The sequence below is a fragment of the Sceloporus occidentalis genome, unplaced genomic scaffold, assembly GCF_023333645.1.
Source record: "Sceloporus occidentalis isolate IW3139 unplaced genomic scaffold, rSceOcc1.0.p SCAF_1, whole genome shotgun sequence".
In the NCBI taxonomy this organism is placed as follows: Eukaryota; Metazoa; Chordata; class Lepidosauria; order Squamata; family Phrynosomatidae; genus Sceloporus; species Sceloporus occidentalis.
The window spans coordinates 110,317,290-110,335,771 of record NW_028316981.1 but is presented as its reverse complement, the minus strand read 5'-3'; the positions used below and the strand labels follow the sequence as shown (position 1 = coordinate 110,335,771).

Sequence of the window (18,482 nt, the reverse complement as noted above, 5' to 3'; positions counted from 1 at the left end):
AAAAGAACAAACTTTCCATTTTTCCAGTTCAAAAAAATCCTCTGAAAATATGAAGGTTGTATATGTTTCTGTGCTTTTTAAAAATTTTATAGTAGTTTTTATTCTATTTATTACAAAATTTATTGCTCGTATTTTCATTATTTTTCTAGTTCTCAGATGGCAGAAACAAAGACACATCTTCTGAGGTAGCATAAGATACAGCAGTTTGTAACTATCACTGTAGTACAGAGTATAATCAAAATTCGTGCAAATTAAGGCTTTCGTATTTTTAAATTCAAGAAATAGGCAAGATATTACAGGTTTATATGTTAAGGTATAAATGTAGGTGCTTTGGAAAATATATTTTGCACAAATCTTTCCAAACTATTGTGCTACCCTCCCCAAACTGAGAAAACAAAGGAACTGTATCCATTGCTTCAACGCTCTCTCTCTCTCTCTCTATATATATATATATATATATATATATATTTGCATCTCTTCCTCAGGTAAGCTTTTTTATTTGTAGAAAGTGTGAGTTGGAAATAAGGGAAGAAGAGCAGTAGTTAAATTGTGCCTACAGGCTTTTATAGAAAACACTGGGAAATTTCTTGGAATTCCTTAGAAAGCTTGTTCTCCTGTCATTCTCAATATATATCTCACAGAAGTTAGAATCGGCCAGTCCATTGTACAGATGTGAGAGCTGGACAGTGATGAAAGCAGATAAAAAGAAATCAATTCATTTCAGACATGGTGCTGGAAAAGAGTATGCTGAGAATACCGTGGATAGCCAAAAAGACAAATGGGTCATAGAACAGATGGCTTCCAGAACTCTCCCTGGAAGCCAAGATGCCAGAACTGAGTGTATTAGAAAGTACAGTTTGTTAGAAAAAACAATGAGGCTAGGAAAGGTACAAGGTAGTAGAGAGGAAGACCACATGCCAAATGGACAGACTTAATCAGGGGAATCATGGGCTTGAATTTACAGGACCTAAGTAGAGCACTGGAGGGTAGGGGATCTTGGAAATGTCTCATCCACAAAGTTGACTTGAGGGTAGTTAACAAAAAATACTAGAAAGAAGAACTTGCATCTCTCTGTTCTTTCCCAGACCTTTACAATTTATCATTTATCATTTTAAAAGTTGAATTATATGAATAATAATACTGGTCTTCCACATGACTCTGCAATATAGTAACTATAAGAATCTATGCATCAATTTAAAAGGGTAATCTTACCTCTTACAATTGAAAGTGGTCACTTAAAGGTTCATGCTACAAAATACACAATGTTCTCTTGCAGAGTCTCCCTAGTTTTGTTCACATATGGCATAGCTTATGTAAATTACAAAATATAAATATAGACAACCCTCTTATTATGCAGTTTCATACAACACAGGTTCATTTTCACATGTCAGAAAAAATATTTTATCTCCAGGCATTTTCTAGATCCTCCAGTGCAATTCTACGGTATGCTTCTGTCAGACATTAACCAGAAGGTCACAGAGACAGACCTAGAGATTTCCTAGAGAGATTCCTTCTCTGGAGTGACTCTGTGGTCAATTTCTGGTGGAGGAACACAATAGAATCACAATGGAGGACCCAGAAAATGCCTAGCGGGAACACTGTGTTGTTCATTTCAGGTAACAAATAGGATTCCAGATTTTATGTGAAGTTCATATTATGGGAAGGTTTCTAGAATGGATCCCTTGCGTAATACACGTGCTGCTTGTATCTGTCTCGTTTTTTAATAATAATAATAATAATAATAATAATAATTTTTATTTATAGACCGCTATTCCGCAATGATCATAGCGGTGTACAGTAAAATTGCAATACAATTAAAAAAAAAATTGCAAGGCCTCTCTCCCCCTCAAGATGGTGGTTGGAGGAGGGCTCCTTGTCTTCCAGGCCAGGCCTCTCTCCCCCTCAAGATGGTGGTTGGAGGAGGGCTCTTTGTCTTCCAGGCCTGGCCTCTCTCCCCCTCAAGATGGTGGTTGGAGGAGGGCTCTTTGTCTTCCAGGCCTGGCCTCTCTCCCCCTCAAGATGGTGGTTGGAGGAGGGCTCTTTGTCTTCCAGGCCTGGCCTCTCTCCCCCTCAAGATGGTGGTTGGAGGAGGGCTCCTTGTCTTCCAGGCCAGGCCTCTCTCCCCCTCAAGATGGTGGTTGGAGGAGGGCTCCTTGTCTTCCAGGCCAGGCCTCTCTCCCCCTCAAGATGGTGGTCGGAGGAGGGCTCCTTGTCTTCCAGGCCAGGCCTCTCTCCCCCTCAAGATGGTGGTTGGAGGAGGGCTCCTTGTCTTCCAGGCCAGGCCTCTCTCCCCCTCAAGATGGTGGTTGGAGGAGGGCTCCTTGTCTTCCAGGCCAGGCCTCTCTCCCCCTCAAGATGGTGGTCGGAGGAGGGCTCTTTGTCTTCCAGGCCTGGCCTCTCTCCCCCTCAAGATGGTGGTTGGAGGAGGGCTCTTTGTCTTCCAGGCCTGGCCTCTCTCCCCCTCAAGATGGTGGTTGGAGGAGGGCTCCTTGTCTTCCAGGCCAGGCCTCTCTCCCCCTCAAGATGGTGGTCGGAGGAGGGCTCTTTGTCTTCCAGGCCAGGCCTCTCTCCCCCTCAAGATGGTGGTCGGAGGAGGGCTCTTTGTCTTCCAGGCCAGGCCTCTCTCCCCCTCAAGATGGTGGTTGGAGGAGGGCTCCTTGTCTTCCAGGCCAGGCCTCTCTCCCCCTCAAGATGGTGGTCGGAGGAGGGCTCTTTGTCTTCCAGGCCAGGCCTCTCTCCCCCTCAAGATGGTGGTTGGAGGAGGGCTCCTTGTCTTCCAGGCCAGGCCTCTCTCCCCCTCAAGATGGTGGTCGGAGGAGGGCTCTTTGTCTTCCAGGCCAGGCCTCTCTCCCCCTCAAGATGGTGGTTGGAGGAGGGCTCCTTGTCTTCCAGGCCAGGCCTCTCTCCCCCTCAAGATGGTGGTCGGAGGAGGGCTCCTTGTCTTCCAGGCCAGGCCTCTCTCCCCCTCAAGATGGTGGTTGGAGGAGGGCTCTTTGTCTTCCAGGCCAGGCCTCTCTCCCCCTCAAGATGGTGGTTGGAGGAGGGCTCCTTGTCTTCCAGGCCAGGCCTCTCTCCCCCTCAAGATGGTGGTTGGAGGAGGGCTCCTTGTCTTCCAGGCCAGGCCTCTCTCCCCCTCAAGATGGTGGTCGGAGGAGGGCTCTTTGTCTTCCAGGCCTGGCCTCTCTCCCCCTCAAGATGGTGGTTGGAGGAGGGCTCCTTGTCTTCCAGGCCAGGCCTCTCTCCCCCTCAAGATGGTGGTTGGAGGAGGGCTCTTTGTCTTCCAGGCCTGGCCTCTCTCCCCCTCAAGATGGTGGTTGGAGGAGGGCTCCTTGTCTTCCAGGCCAGGCCTCTCTCCCCCTCAAGATGGTGGTCGGAGGAGGGCTCTTTGTCTTCCAGGCCTGGCCTCTCTCCCCCTCAAGATGGTGGTTGGAGGAGGGCTCTTTGTCTTCCAGGCCTGGCCTCTCTCCCCCTGAAGATGGTGGTTGGAGGAGGGCTCCTTGTCTTCCAGGCCTGGCCTCTCTCCCCCTCAAGATGGTGGTTGGAGGAGGGCTCTTTGTCTTCCAGGCCAATTAATTATTTTTAATTAATTAATCATTTTAATTAATTATTTTTAATTTTCATTTCACATACAAAATTGCAAAAAAGAATGCGGAAAAAATACACACACACACACACATTTTTCCTGCAGTTTGTCTGTTCTGTTGTCAGAAACAACATTTCTGTTGAAATTCAGTCATCCTTCCATATTTGTGGCTTTGATATCTGTGGATTTGATTATTCATGGATTTCATTAATATGTTCTCTCTAGGACTGTCTAGGTCCTCCAGTGCAACTCTGTGGTCAACTTTAACTAAAAGTTGCACTGAAAGACCATTTGTAGCTACTCCAGTGCCATTCTATGGTCAGTGTATGTGTGACATTGACCACAGAGTTGCACTGGAGGACCTAGAGATTCCTAGAGAGGTGTCCTCTCAGGTATAAACAGTGTTTTTGTTATTTGCGGTTTTTCCATATTCACGGGGGTCTTGTTCCCCTAACCCTAGAGAATATGGAGGGACAACTGTATATGTCTTCTGTCTATACAAGATGTGTCAAATATAACACTAGATGCATACATTGGAAAATACAAGAATAAATACAATAATAAATTTGAGTGTGTGTATGTGTATGTATGTTACATAAGGTTAAGAAAAATAGTGACTGGTATTGAGAGAGTGCCTGGTTGCTCTTCTATCAACCCTTAAGACTTGATTTTATTAAACTTTTCAACTAAAAGCCCTGGGGCTTTTACAGTGTGTCTGTATTATTTAAACATAAAATCTGCAACCTATCTGACTGTCACCGCTGCAGAAATGCTTTTAATCAGGGTCAGGTCCATAGATGGCATATGCTCTTAGCAGACTTCTCTGGCCGCTGTCATTCCTGCTGCTGTCAATTTCCTCAATGGCAGCGATCCCCAGATATCATCATCCTATAGCACTGGATTAAAATTAGCTGCCATGAAAAAAAAATTAAGGCTGTTTCCCTTTTATCCCAGATCTGCATCTTTGCAGTTTGCAGAACTGACATAAGTTCTGGGGCTTTCCAGTTTGAAGTAAATAAAATGCTAATACCACAGGCCTAGAGAAGCAGATTTGACAGGCAACACCATTCGTGCTGGTATCCCTGTTTGCTACAGAGCTATGGTGCTCAGAAGTACCACCTTAGAAGCAAATGATTATATTGTGCCTAGTTTGAAGCTTCTCTTTTGGGGATTTCACCTCGGATTGGTCCAGACAGAGCTAAAATTCCTGCTTGGGGAATGTTGCTTGTGAGATGAAGGGTGGTGCTTGCAGGCCTTATTAGACTGTCACAGGTCATTCTATCTGTCTTTCTCACCAAACTTCAGGGAAGTTATTTCTGTGCTAAAACAGTGTCTGTGGTCATTAATGGACTGGATGAGGATGAACAAACTGAACCTTAATCCTGGCAAGATAGAGGTCCACCAGGCCAGGTCTCTTCCAACTCTACGATTGTATTATTCTATGACTTAGGGAGCTGAGGAAGTTTAGCCTGGAGAAAAGAAGGTTAAGAGGTGATATGATCGCTCTGTTTAAATCCTTGAAGGGATGTCATATTGAGGAGGGAGCTAGCTTGTTTTCTGCTGCTCCAGAGAATAGGACTCATAGCAATGGATGCAAGCTCCAGGAAAAGAGATTCCACCTCAACATTATGAGGAACTTCCTGACAGTAAAGGCTGTTCGACAGTGGAACACACTCCCTCAGAGTGTCGTGGAGTCTCTCTTCCATTCCTAAGCACTGGAGTGCAGCTTTGGTGCAGCTTCTGGATTCTTAGGATCCATGCATCATTTAAACAGCATATCTCCAAATAGACCCGAAGCAGCTTTATTTTGGCAGTCTGTAACAGGCCTTGGGCTCAGCTTTCTAGTCTATTCAGGTCATTTTGAATTTTGATCCTATCCTCAGGGGTATTAGCTACTCCTCCTAATTTGATGTCATCCACAAATTTGATAAGTATGCCCCCAATTCTGTCATCCAAGTCATTGATAAAGATGTTGAATAGCACTGGGCCCAAGACAGAGCCCTGTGGGACCCCACTGGTCACTTCTCTCCAGGATGAAAAAGAGCCATTGTTGAGCACCCTTTGGCTTTGGCCAGTCAACCAGTTACAAATCCATGTAACAGTTACGTTGTCTAGCCCACATTTCACTAGCTTGTTTGCAAGAATGTCATGGGGAACCCTGTCAAAGGCCTTACTAAAATCAAGATATACTATATCCACAGCATTCCCTTCATCTACCAAGATGATAATTTTATTTAAAAAAAAGATTACATTTGTCTGGCATGACTTGTTTCTCTGAAACCCATGTTGACTTTTTGTGATTATGGAATTGCCTTCTAGATGTTCTCAGACTCTTTGTTTAATGATCTGCTCTAGAATCTTTCCTGGTATTGATGTCTGAATAACTGGACAGTAATTGTTGGGATCCTCTTTTTTTCCCTTTTTGATGATGGGGACCACATTTGCCCTCCTCCAGTCTGCTGGGACTTCTCCTGTTCTCAGTGAGATCATTGACTAAATTATTGTATCCTCTCTGTGTATTTCAGGAGGAATTATCTGGCTAATCATGATTCATACCCATCTATAGCATCCTGTCCCCCCTCCCCCCCCACCAAATTTGTCCCACTTTTTAAAAAAGCCATCCAGGTTGACAGTGATCACTATGGGAATACAGGCTAAAACAAACAGCCCTACCCCACTTGTGCAGATGATACACATGGCCCAAATAGGAGGAAAACAGATCCAAGCCTTGTTCTGAGGCTATACACTGTAGCAAAACAAAATTTGCTTTGCTCCAAGCCAGAAAGTGAACTATTGTACCGGCATGTGGACTGCACACTGGTGAAATGAGAAAAAAAATCCTAGTGTTTAATAGTCTGCCAGGTGTACAAAACAGTATCTCAGTATTTCACATGAATAAAAGTGTTTAAATTTATATATAAACTAGTATATTATTGGTAGTTTTATCAAAATTTTCATTGAGCTTTATACTGAATCTTCCAGAACTCGCTTAAGGTCACCTATTGCCAATAAAAATCCTATCAGCATACAGCATATCCTTCCAAAATGTATACCCTCTTTTAACAGCCAATCATAGGTATGGAAATTATTTGAAGGCTATGTAAATGCACTTATATAGAAGAATAAATTTTATAACAATGATTTAATCAGAGTTAAAAATCCATCTTAAATTACAATTTTATGTAAGGTGTTCAAACTGTCATCCCTTGCTGAAGTAGAGTTGCAAACCTCACTTAAAGTTTACCTTGTAATTTTCTAACACTTTCTACTATTGCAATCTTTAATTCTTCAAGTGTATTTGGTTTCATAGCATAAACTCTGTTTTTAAGGTACAGCCACAAGGATACATTGTTAAGGTTGTATACATTTTTCTTTTGGGAGGATGCCTAGTATATATGAAATTGGGCCATTTGGGGCCTAATGTGCATCACTTTGCATTTGCTTGAGTTTAACTTCATTTGCCATTTTAAAGCCATTTGCCAAGTTTGAAGGTACCCATTAAGTGCTCTCTACGATCCCCTTCCCCCAGAAAAACCACCCAATAATTTAGTGCCATTAGCAGTCTTGGCCACCTGAAATATTATCTCACGTTTCTGTTCATTTATGAACATGTTTCAATGTAGTAGTTCCAATACAGATCCTTGGGAACCCCACTGTTTGTACCCTCTTAAGCATGAACTATCCATTTATGTCACTCACCATATTTCCTTTAACTAGTTCCCAACAAAGAGGGGCTCTTTCCTTTTATCATGATGTCTACATTTACTGAGAAGTCTTTGGCAGGGGGATTTGTGAAAAAAAACCTTTTTGGAAATTGAGTTTAAAATGTCTGGCAGATCAGCTCTGTCCATGTATTTACTGACACTCAAAAAATTCCAAAGTATTAGTGAGACATTGTTGATCCAGCATTTAATGCATGCTGAGGCACTGAAGTACATAAGCTTGCCCCCTGTTCTGTGGGATGAACTACTTAGTGTAAGGAGCTGCATTTAGTAAAGTAGAAAAGTCAGCATAATTGAAGCATAGAAAGATAATTTCATCTACAATAGTATGAATAGTTTGTTTCTGGTAGGAAAAACTAGTAAGAAACAAAAGTAGGTAGGGATGTTGTTGTGATGAGTCTAAATGATGTTTAGTATTTACCGTGCCAGACAAATTAGAATTACCTTGGTCAATTCTTTAATATTGACTTTCGTGTTTTTCAACACTCCAAGAAATTTTGGTGGTTTTAAAAATGTATTGGCTATTACAGATGACATTCTCTCTCTCTCTCTCTCTCTCTCTCTCTCTCTCTTTTTGTCTCTCTCTCCCCTTTCGGGAGAAGAATATATTACAGGCGCTTTTCTTGTTCTGAGACCTGCTGTACACAGCTTACAATCATAATTCAATCTAATATATTTTCTAAGGATATATAGGGTTACTGAAAGCTCCATAAAGTGCAAAATTGTTTTAATACTCTGTTGATTAAAGATGCTACCTGAACATGTGACTGGTGGATATAAAACAACAGAACAGAAAGGGTTTCTCTAGTCACATTGTTTTCTGGGCTGTTTGTGTGATAGGTTGTGTTACAAGTATTTACAATAAATGTACTTTTGGCACAGAAAAATACACACAGCTATCTGTATGCAGAAAGCAGGATCCCTGCACAGAAAAAATGTGCTTTCTATGCAATAAACCCATATTTACTTTGGCACAGAAAGCATGTTTTCTACAGAATTATTTTCATGGAAAAAAGGTGTATTTCTCTATAAATGAATATTTCCTGAAGCACAAGCAGTGATTGGGAACTGCACCAAAAACTGCATGTTCTCATCTAGCAGGGCCAATATTGCAGGAATTATTTGTACTTACCTGTGAAAATAAAGAACACGAATATATGCATACCTATTCTGTATCCTCCTATTAAATTTTCTATGCTTCAGTGAAATTTTATTTGAGGTACTGCAAGGTGTTCTATGTGGGACTGCACTTGAACATGATGTGGACGATGCAACTGATACAGAATTCAATGGCCCAGAGATTATTGCTATTCTTATCTTTGCTCATCTTCATAGCATGTCAGTTAGCTTCTAGATTCAATTTTTCTCTAGATTATTATCTTTTGACATCAAAATAGCCTCTACCCTAAATTTCTGAAAAGATGCCTTCTGCATATTCTCTGTCCCCTTAGGTTGATACAGACTGATCCTTTTATGTGTATGTTTTGTTGTTATTTAACTGGATTCAATGTGTCAGTCGGATTTTTCTGAGCCCAGTTCGTACAATTGGGGGGGGGGGGGTACAACATCCAGAAACCTTTGTTTAACAGATGAGAAATCAATGAAGGAAAGAGTGCTGGGAGTCTTTCAGAAATGATAACAGATGGCATACAAAATCCTTCCAAATACGACCTATGTTATGTTATACATTTAGTTCTGTGATTCTCCTTGAATATAATGGTGATACTGAATCAACTCATGGTTATAGAAAAGACTGAGCAGTCATTTCATTTGTAGTATTTAAATAGGTATTTTTTTATGCTAGAACATTTTTAAAAAGCCAATTCTGTTTCAAATAGAGCTTTATTTTCATTCATCCTGCATTAGATCATAAATAGATCTTGATAACAGGCTGATGCTGCAAAGGCATTTTCAGGAGAGTTTCACCTCCTCTCTTGGAATGCCTTCTCAACATAGCTAATCATACTATCTTGAATATGATGCAAAGGGGAGAGTCGGTACCAGTTGAAAACAGGTATTTTGATTCAGCCCCAGGTGTAATCATATGTGATGACAAACAATTTCAATGTTACTGTTTGTGGTTTCTTTCATTACATTCATTGCTGAACTTTGATCCCTCTGTCCTCTTTCTCAGGTCGTCCCATTCCACCTACATCCTCGTCTAGCCTTCTTCCATCCGCTCAGCTGCCCAGTTCCCATAATCCACCACCAGTTAGCTGCCAGATGCCCTTGCTAGACAGCAATACTTCCCATCAAATCATGGATACCAACCCTGATGAGGAGTTCTCCCCAAATTCATATCTGCTAAGAGCATGCTCAGGGCCACAGCAGACTTCCAGCAGTGGTAAGGAAATATTATACATGTGGGATTTGATATATAATTCTAAGATCAAATGGACAAATTCTAATTGTCATGAAAACAATGGCTTGAACAGGAAACATGAAGGGAAATGGGCATATTTTTATCACCGTTATTTTTAGGGGTTTTAAAGCATTTATAGATTAATAATATATTGCTGAATTAATATTCATTCTTATGTTTTAATGCCACCATTTTATTTTAAAATATTTCTTTTAAATTAGTAGTTATCTGTGCAAAATTGAAACCGTGAATGCATTTCATTATTTGATGAAAATCCTCAAGTATTTGTAGGCAAAATATATCCATGAGGTATTGCACTGCTTTGCATTTTTATAGAATAATACTTTGGCTTTTTAAATGCAAAATGTTAAGCTGGCCCTGTTGTTATGTTTCTTCCTTTTTCCATATCACTGCAACAACTAATCCTAACTTTTTCTATCTTTATGCATTGGTGATGCCCTGTGAAACCGACTTGTCACATATTAAACATATGGGCTGTATTTTTATTTTTTAAAAAATCAGAAATGTGTGCTATGTTATTCAAAATATGAGAAAGTAGGATCTGTTTTGTGTAATTCACTTTTGGAACATCCCTTTCACTCTAACTCCACCAAAGTGAGACATTTGGAGGGAGTAAGATCATGTCATATTTAGAAAGGAGTGTCAGATCTTTATGACACATAAATTAATACTTGCTAATTTGCTAATTAGCTTACTTGCTGTTCACCGCTATGATCTTTGGAATAGCGGTATATAAATAAAACAAATTATTATTATTATTATACTAGAGTGGTATGGACTGCAGCAAGGAATGCTCTAAGGGGTGGTGGTGACACCCCTGCTCCTCAAATATCTGCCTTTGGGCAGAAACAGGCTGTGGCATTCATCTGTGTCTGTTTAAAATGCTGAAGAGTGGAGTGAAGCTCAGTGAGAGGAGAAAGGGGGTTGTTTTATCGAAAGAATAATTTTAAATTTTAAAATATTATTTTTACATTTTCTTTTTTAAAAAATCACATTTTACTAAATTTTCACTTTAATCACATGAAACTATGCACGTGTAAATGCATTTAGGCTGTCCATATGACACTATAAGTTAAAGGTATAATTTTAATTTTGCTATTGTTTATGTCACAACTATTACCATTAGGTTCAGTGACATATGGAAATTATAGTCTATGAGTAACATTAGTATAAAAAAACATTACTAAGGATTCTGTATGGTGTGGGAAGAGGTCAGTGAGGTGTGTGACACCATAAGTCGCCGCACCAGATGACAGCCAGCCCTAGGGATGCCTCTGGATGTTGGTAGAGTGTGGTTCTTCACTTGCAGCCTGGTTTGCAACTTTTAGTCATAGATATGCTTCCTAAGAACTTGGCAACAGCCAGTGATTAATAGCAACTGATAAAACTGCCCCCAATGAATTTTCCCAAGTTTCCAGTTTTAAACCAAATTTGAAAGGGCAAATTTCACACGCTGTGTGAAGATATATCCTGAATCTCCTGCCAATCACTTTCATTAGATGAACCTTAGTTCTGGGTTTATGAGTGATGGAGAAACATTTATTTCTGTATCTACTTCTCTGTACTGTGTATAAACCTGTCATGTTCACCTTTATCTAAAGAGCACTAATCATTTTAGCCTTTTCTCATGGAGATTCATCTCTGATCATTTGAATACCGCCCGCCTTCCTCACCAGTTCCCAGCTCCACCATTTTGCTTTGTTATTTTAAATATGGGGATACAAATGTATTAAATGTATTCATTATGAACGTTGGTATATCACCTTTCACAAAATTCTCAGATGGTTACAATAAACTACAATAGATGAAACAGCAACAGAGATTAAAAGCTTTGGAAAACAAAAGGGTCTTCACATGTAGGCCAATATTCTAAGGATGGTTGCACATCAGCAGTGGTCATGCCAAGACTTGTGGTTCTCCCAAACAAATGATAACAGTATTGTGCAGCATAATGTTTTACTTTTATGGCCTTCTGCAAGAACAAAAAAAATGTAAGGAATTTCTTCTTCATTCTGTAAAAATATCAGGGTTTCTGGGCAATTTTTCAGCATTATATGTATTTTGGGACATTATTGGGGAAAATTAATTTACAACAACATGTTTTCCCTGCACATAAAACATGTTTTGGGTCAGGAAATGTGTTACATTTGATTACACCATAAAAATGCACAAGGAAACTATTCATGTTTTTTATTCCAATCATATGGAATAAAATTCATGCAGTTTGCACATATACATGGATTCCTGCACAGAAAACAACATCTTGTTTTCCTCAATGTGTTTTCTGTGGGGAGAAAACACACAACACAAAGTTTTAGAACATGGATGTGGGTGTGTGTATGTGCAGGAATCAGGGTAGTTTGAAAAGAAAAGCAAAACTGCTATACATTTTGTACAATATTTGTTTTCTGCATAGGAAAACTATGTGTATTTTTGAACAAATGAATTTAGCTCAAAAAATTTTGAAGAAAGAAGAAATTCATGGCTGATCATTTTCTTCAGTTGAGAGTTTCAAATACAGATACAAGAACAAATTCATATCCTTGGCACAAATACACACACACACACACACAGAGAGAGAGAGAGAGAGAGAGAGAAATGTGTCTGTGTGTATGCACTTGTATCAAGGATGTGAATATTATCAAGCATTCTCATAGTTCTGAGATAGTCATGGTTTTGTTCTGAGCCACTTTCTTAACAATCTCTAGACTTTAATTCACCTTTTTCACAGCTGTAGCAATAGCAATAGCAAGCACCTTTCTGTACCACTTATGAGTGCACTTAAGCACTCCCTAAGCAGTTTTCAGTGTGTAAGCTAATTGCCCCAAACAAGCTGGGTAATTTTAGTGAACTTGGAAGGATGCAAGCCAGAGTTGAGCTTGAGCCCTTGGCTGGTTTTGAACTCGCAACCTTGCAGTTTGTGAGTGAGTGGCTGAAGTATAGGTATTTAACCACTGCAACACCAGGGCTCAGTGTAACACACTAAACAGATGTTTTCAGTTGCAGTCGATTCACTACATCTCTGAGAAATTCTTTTTTTTTCTCCCAGGATATCTGTGAAATTATTGGGAGTGGTTTGGTTTGGTTTGGCCATTATATCCATCAGTTGCCATTTTTTGCCCTTTCACTCAATTTTGAGAGTCTCTTTCTGGGCTCTTTGCAGCTCTCTTGGCTTTCACAATCCTACATGAACTCTAATATACAGTAATTGTGTTTATTTTTTTAAAGAAAAACAATAACTGTACCATGTATTTTGTACCATCATTTTTAAACTTGTATCTGGTTTTTAACTTTGCTGTAAACTGCCTTGGGTACCCTGTTGATTGAAAGGAAAGAAATAATTAATTACTTAAATTGTAGTCCTTAGAAAACCTGACTATCATGCTATGGCTTAAGGCACTTTTATTACTGGAATCCTATAGAGTCCAAATTAATATTATTGTGGATAAAAGAAATAAGGACAAGAGAATTTATGGATTTTATATTATGAATATAAGATATGGATTATGTTATGGATATGGATATTGTTATGGATATAGGATATAGGTAGAAGAGAATTTATGTTATGGATGTAAGGTTGTGTGAAAATTGTATTTAATACTTATGGATTAGGATTCTTCATTAGATTTTTAGATTAAATGATTAAATGACAGCTATCTTGCTCACTGATACACTTTCGTTCCTTAAATTTAAATAATTTAACAGATCAAATTGGTAACTGCAGGTTTAAAATAATTGTGTAAGCATTAACTATTGTTTGCTCAAATAATGCAGCACTTACAGGAATCAGTGGTACCTTTTGAATAAATGTATGCTTATGTTTGTGTCAATGCTCTCAATTAGATACTAATTCCTATGTTAGTTTACAATGAGTCTTTCCAAAAATGAGGTGCTAGTTATCTGATTATACTGTTCTGTGCCCTTCCTGCTACCCACTCTTCATATATGTGGAAATGTGCTCTTTAAAAAAAAGAAGAACTTAATCAAATTTCCCTTCAAATGAGCAATCCATTGTTGATATTATGAAGCCCTTTAATCTACAATAAATCTCTATTAGAACTCATCAGAGCTTCCAGTTTGAGAGAAATTAGATTATAGCACTCTTAAAATGACATTACATCATTGGGGTGATTGTTTCATCATTTGGAGAAGTGGCATCAATCATAACTAGCATAACCATATAGCAAATGATTCAACCTTCCTACTGAAGAATCGTGATATTGTAATTGCTCAAAACCAGGAATCAAATAAAATAATAAAATGCATATTTTTGAAATATGGCACAAGTTAATGTAATGTGTTGTTAAAATTATGCTCTACAAAATTTTGATAATTAAAAACACATTGAAATTAATAACAGGTAGAATTTTTCATTATTACCCCAATTTATTTAGCATTTTTATGCAGCTAATCTTAATCAAATACATTCTTTTATATACTTTTTATTGACAGCAGCAATAGCAATAGCAGCTTCATTTATATACCACTTCATACCACACTAAGCAGTCTCTAAATAGTTTACAACTGTAAGCTAATTGGCCCCAACAAGCTGGGTAATAATTTTAGCAACGTCAGAAGGATGCAAGTCTGAGTCGACCCTGAGCCCCCGGCTGGGATTGAACTCACAACCTTGTGGTTTGTGAGTGAGTGGCTGCAGTACTGGCATTTAACCACTGTGCCACCAGGGCTCCTATACCTTATATACTCATCCCTCCATATTTGCGGTTTTGATACTTGCGGATTTCATTATTCACGGATTTGATTAATATGTTCTCTCTGGGAATATCTAGGTCTTCCAGTGCAATTCTATGGTCAACATTAACTAAAGGTTGCACTGAAAGACCTAGAGATTCCTAGAGAGAATACTCTACTAGGCCATTGTAGCTCCTCCAGTGCAGTTCTATGGTCAGTGTCTGTCGGACGCTGACCACAGAGTTGTGCTGGAGGACCTAGAGATTCCTAGAGAGGTGTCCTCTCAGTTTTTGTTATTTGCGGTTTTTCCATATTCACGGGGGTCTTGTGCCCCTAACCATAGCGAATATGAAGGGACAAGTGTACTTGATATCTTTTTTTATTCTGCACAGTTTTGGAAGAACGCAAAAATATATCTTCCAGACCCAACACCTATTGGTGAGCAAGGCAGTAGAGGCAATAACCACATGTTGCCGCTTTATGGGCTGATAGACTGTTTATGGGCTATATCTTATTGAGATTGGTGTTGTATAGGGGCAGGATTGAGTCATTAAGCACCAGTCATTAACCACCAGTATTTGAACTCAGCCTCTCTGCTTGGCAGTATCATTGACAGTAACAGGTTAGGGGACTCACTGTCTCATGCCTAGTTGTGTAGGCCTCTTCTATCACCTAGCTTTAATGCCAGTCCCCACTAAGTGTAGTCAGAGATCCTGACCCAGGATCTCTTATGGGGACTAGGATGACACAATACCTATTCCTTCCCCAAGTTGATCTGCACTGATACCCCTAGTGTTCCTTACCAAGACTTTTTGACAGAATGGTAATGCACAACAACAGTTCAAACATGGTGGTATGGTGAAGGCAAACAAAAGAAAGTTAGCTAGCCAGCCAGCAGGCCAGAGGAGGCCAACATATAAAATCACTTCCCTGCCTTGACAACCAGGTGACAACATACATCAAGTGTTGTGACCAATGGAGTTGGCCTGCCCATCTCTCCCTCAGGATGATGGTGGATAGAGGGAGGGCCTTTTTCTTTTTAGGCTAGGATCGATGGAGTTGGAGCCAACGGGTCCTCAGGAGAGAGGTTTGCTACCCTGCCTCTTCTGTTGCTAGATCTTAGTACCCCTTTCATCCCCTCTGATGGTTAGAAAAGGTGTTGTGGTTAGGTGTGTGGTGCCTCATCTGCCCAAACAGTTGGACTATAAGTGAAGGCTGGAGAAACACAGACTTTCAGTGTTGGGTTGCAGCAACATATCTCTGGTATTCAATGCAATAAAACTTAGGCTGGGAAAGAACTGGATCCTAATCCAGCCAATCCTACTATAGCCATGTGTGCCAGCTTACAACAGGCAAGGTGGACAGCAGCTGCTTCCAGACTCCCTTCCTGAGTGTCTTATCACACGACGATGTACATGTCCTATAGCTGCTTCATTTTTCATCCATTCCTGGAGTGCTCTTTTTCACTGATGGGCAAAACCCATCAACGCCTTCCAAAAGTGCTGCTTTTGCACTATTGATTCAGGTGTGATAAGTTCCTCCTGCTGCAGTTTTATTTTATTAAGGTCCTATATGTATGTAAAAGATATTGAAACATATGCTACATCAGCTACTTAGTTATGTTTGCATAACTAACATCTCCTACCTTAATAGCCAGGAGCTGCATTGGGGTAAAGAATCACAGCATGAGAAGGATGTTTCCAGCCTCTCCCGCCACTGAGCAAGGTTGTGTTGAGGAATTGTAATGAGGTTTGTTTCTGACTATCACAGCCTTGCTCAGTGGTGAGGGATGGTGGAAACATTATCTTCATTGTGTTGCAATCGGCAGCTGAAGAAATTTCTTTTGCCTAATGTACCTGCTGGTTAATAATAATAATAATTTATTTATATTCTGCCTTTTTCTGAAGAAATCAACACAGATTATACAATACACAATACAACACAGATTATAACAATAAAACAGCATGGGCTTGTAGGGGCATTTATGTTAGCTGCATCTGCACTGCAGAAATAACACAGTTTGACACCACTGTAACTGCCATGGCTCAGTTCTGTGGAATGCTGTAGGCAACTGTAGGTTTGTGAGGCATTTAGCTTTCTCTGTCAGAGAGCTCTGGTGCCACAACAAACTACAATTCCCAAAAATTCCATAGCATTGAGCTATGGCTGTTAAAGTGATGTCAAACTAGATTGTTTCTACAGTGTGGATGCAACTTCAAGCCTTCCAGTAATACTACATAATCTTACTGAATATGGAGCAGATGTAGACTGTAACTCTAGGTTATGTATCTATAACTAAAGTACTATACAGCATGCCAGTCTATTTCTATTTTTACAGTGCCATTAAAACTAGAATGAAATTAATTGTAAGTATTTAAAGACTTTTTCCATTAGAAAATTGAAATGACCCCTTAACCCAAATTAAAAGCATATTCTTAGTAATCACAGCCAAAGATACTGGTGAAAGAGATAAAGACCTGAACTGAGATTTTCATGTTGTTGTCCTGTTTTGAATTGTTATATCAGTCTGGATTAAAACTTTAGGAGCAGTTTTCTCTTACCATTGACAGTAACAGTGACTAAAACTACAGAATGTGCATTTTATTGAATCTGTAGGGTATGCTATTGTATATATGCTATATGTTTTAGGGCCGGAACACACAGCGCTTTAAAGCCGCTGTCTAGGTGACAACATTTATATGGCGCACGTTCCCACACGGTCCTGAGGCTGACCAAAAGTCAGGTGGCCACCCAAACATGGGCAGCTTCAAAGCACTCTGCTGGTGCAGTGTTTATGTGATGCATACCACCATAATGGCTTGAAGCGAGGATGGGAAAAACCACCTTTTCCCTGGCTGAAAAAGGAGTGGATCTTTGACGCTCCTTTTTCAGCTGGCTTCAAGGCAGATTGGGACCATGGCGTGTGTACACCGCGGCCCCAATTTATCTTTGGAAGGGGTGTTACCCTTTCCGCCCATCTGTTTCACCCCTTAGTTAATTATTGTATTTAATTAAATCAGAACTGATTCATTTTGGAAAAATCAAGATTTTAATGTTAACCATTCTAACACTGCCTTAAAGAACTCTTATTGGCTATATTTTATTTTATTATTATTTTTTTATTGCACCCCTCTTGGTGGTTCTTTTCTATGAAAGGGTAAGGCATTCCATTTTCTGAACTTCTGCAATGTGGGTTTACAGAAACAAACATAGCTACCATCCAACAGCATATTTTAAAAACTCTGTGACAAATCATTAAAAATGGAATCCCACAGATGGAGAATAGAATCTCCTGCAGATGGCTGAGTGTCAGCTGTTACTGGAGAGAGCGGTTTCTGAATTTTTCAGCTTACATGGAAGAAAATATAGTAGTAGCAACAACAAAAAATCAGAGTTCTTGGCTTCTTTTCCCTTTTGTGCAGCAAAGCACTGACTTCAACTTATTTAATGGACTAAATAAAAGGGTTTGAGCAGCTCAGTAGATAGCACCTTCATCTTTTGCCAAAAGGACATTGGTTTAAGCTGTAGATAAGAAACCTAGGCATGCATATCCATCCCAGCTTGACTTCAGTAGTTGCTAGATTTTTCTTCTGTATTTAAGTGGGTTCAGTAGTGAAAACATAAAAGGTCCCCTGGCACTTTTCAAAATAGAGCAAGCTGGCCAATTTTTCAAAATAAATAAATAAATAAATAAATCACATTTTGGTTTGCCACACCCATGCCCTTACCATTACAGAGAGAAAGACCCCACAGCTACTATCCAGATATGTGCATAACTCATGGAAAATTGGTTCATCCTGCAGTGATGCCACTGTGAGGAACATGTCATGAAAGAAAGGATGAAAGGAAGGTTCTAGGGATAAAACAATTAATCACTGTTACATCAAGCTGCAAAGGCCCACAAGTCTCACTATGTTCTCACAAGAGTTATGTTTATCTCAAGAGTTTGTGTGATATGCCCTGACTCCTTCTCTATATTACAGCATATATTTTCCACTGGGCTCAAACTACACCACCACACACACACTTAAAAGACTCCTTTTAAAATGTCCACTAGAGACAAATACAGGTGTGATAATACGTCAGAAGTGATTGGTTCAAA

The 18,482-nt window shown here is 39.7% G+C and overlaps 1 protein-coding gene across 7 annotated transcripts in view; it reads left to right on the top strand.

The window, feature by feature from the left end:
- Positions 1-18,482, top strand: part of TENM2 (teneurin transmembrane protein 2) — a 1,152,237-nt gene that overhangs the window by 756,878 nt on the left and 376,877 nt on the right. For 6 of the 7 annotated variants that reach the window (XM_089531991.1, XM_089531975.1, XM_089531966.1 and 3 more), the window contains one exon: positions 9,440-9,649. The exons of the other annotated variant lie outside the window; for it this stretch is intronic. In XM_089531991.1, the coding sequence (XP_089388117.1) occupies positions 9,440-9,649 (210 nt within the window). The remainder of the gene's footprint in view (positions 1-9,439; positions 9,650-18,482) is intronic. 7 annotated transcript variants of the gene reach the window in all.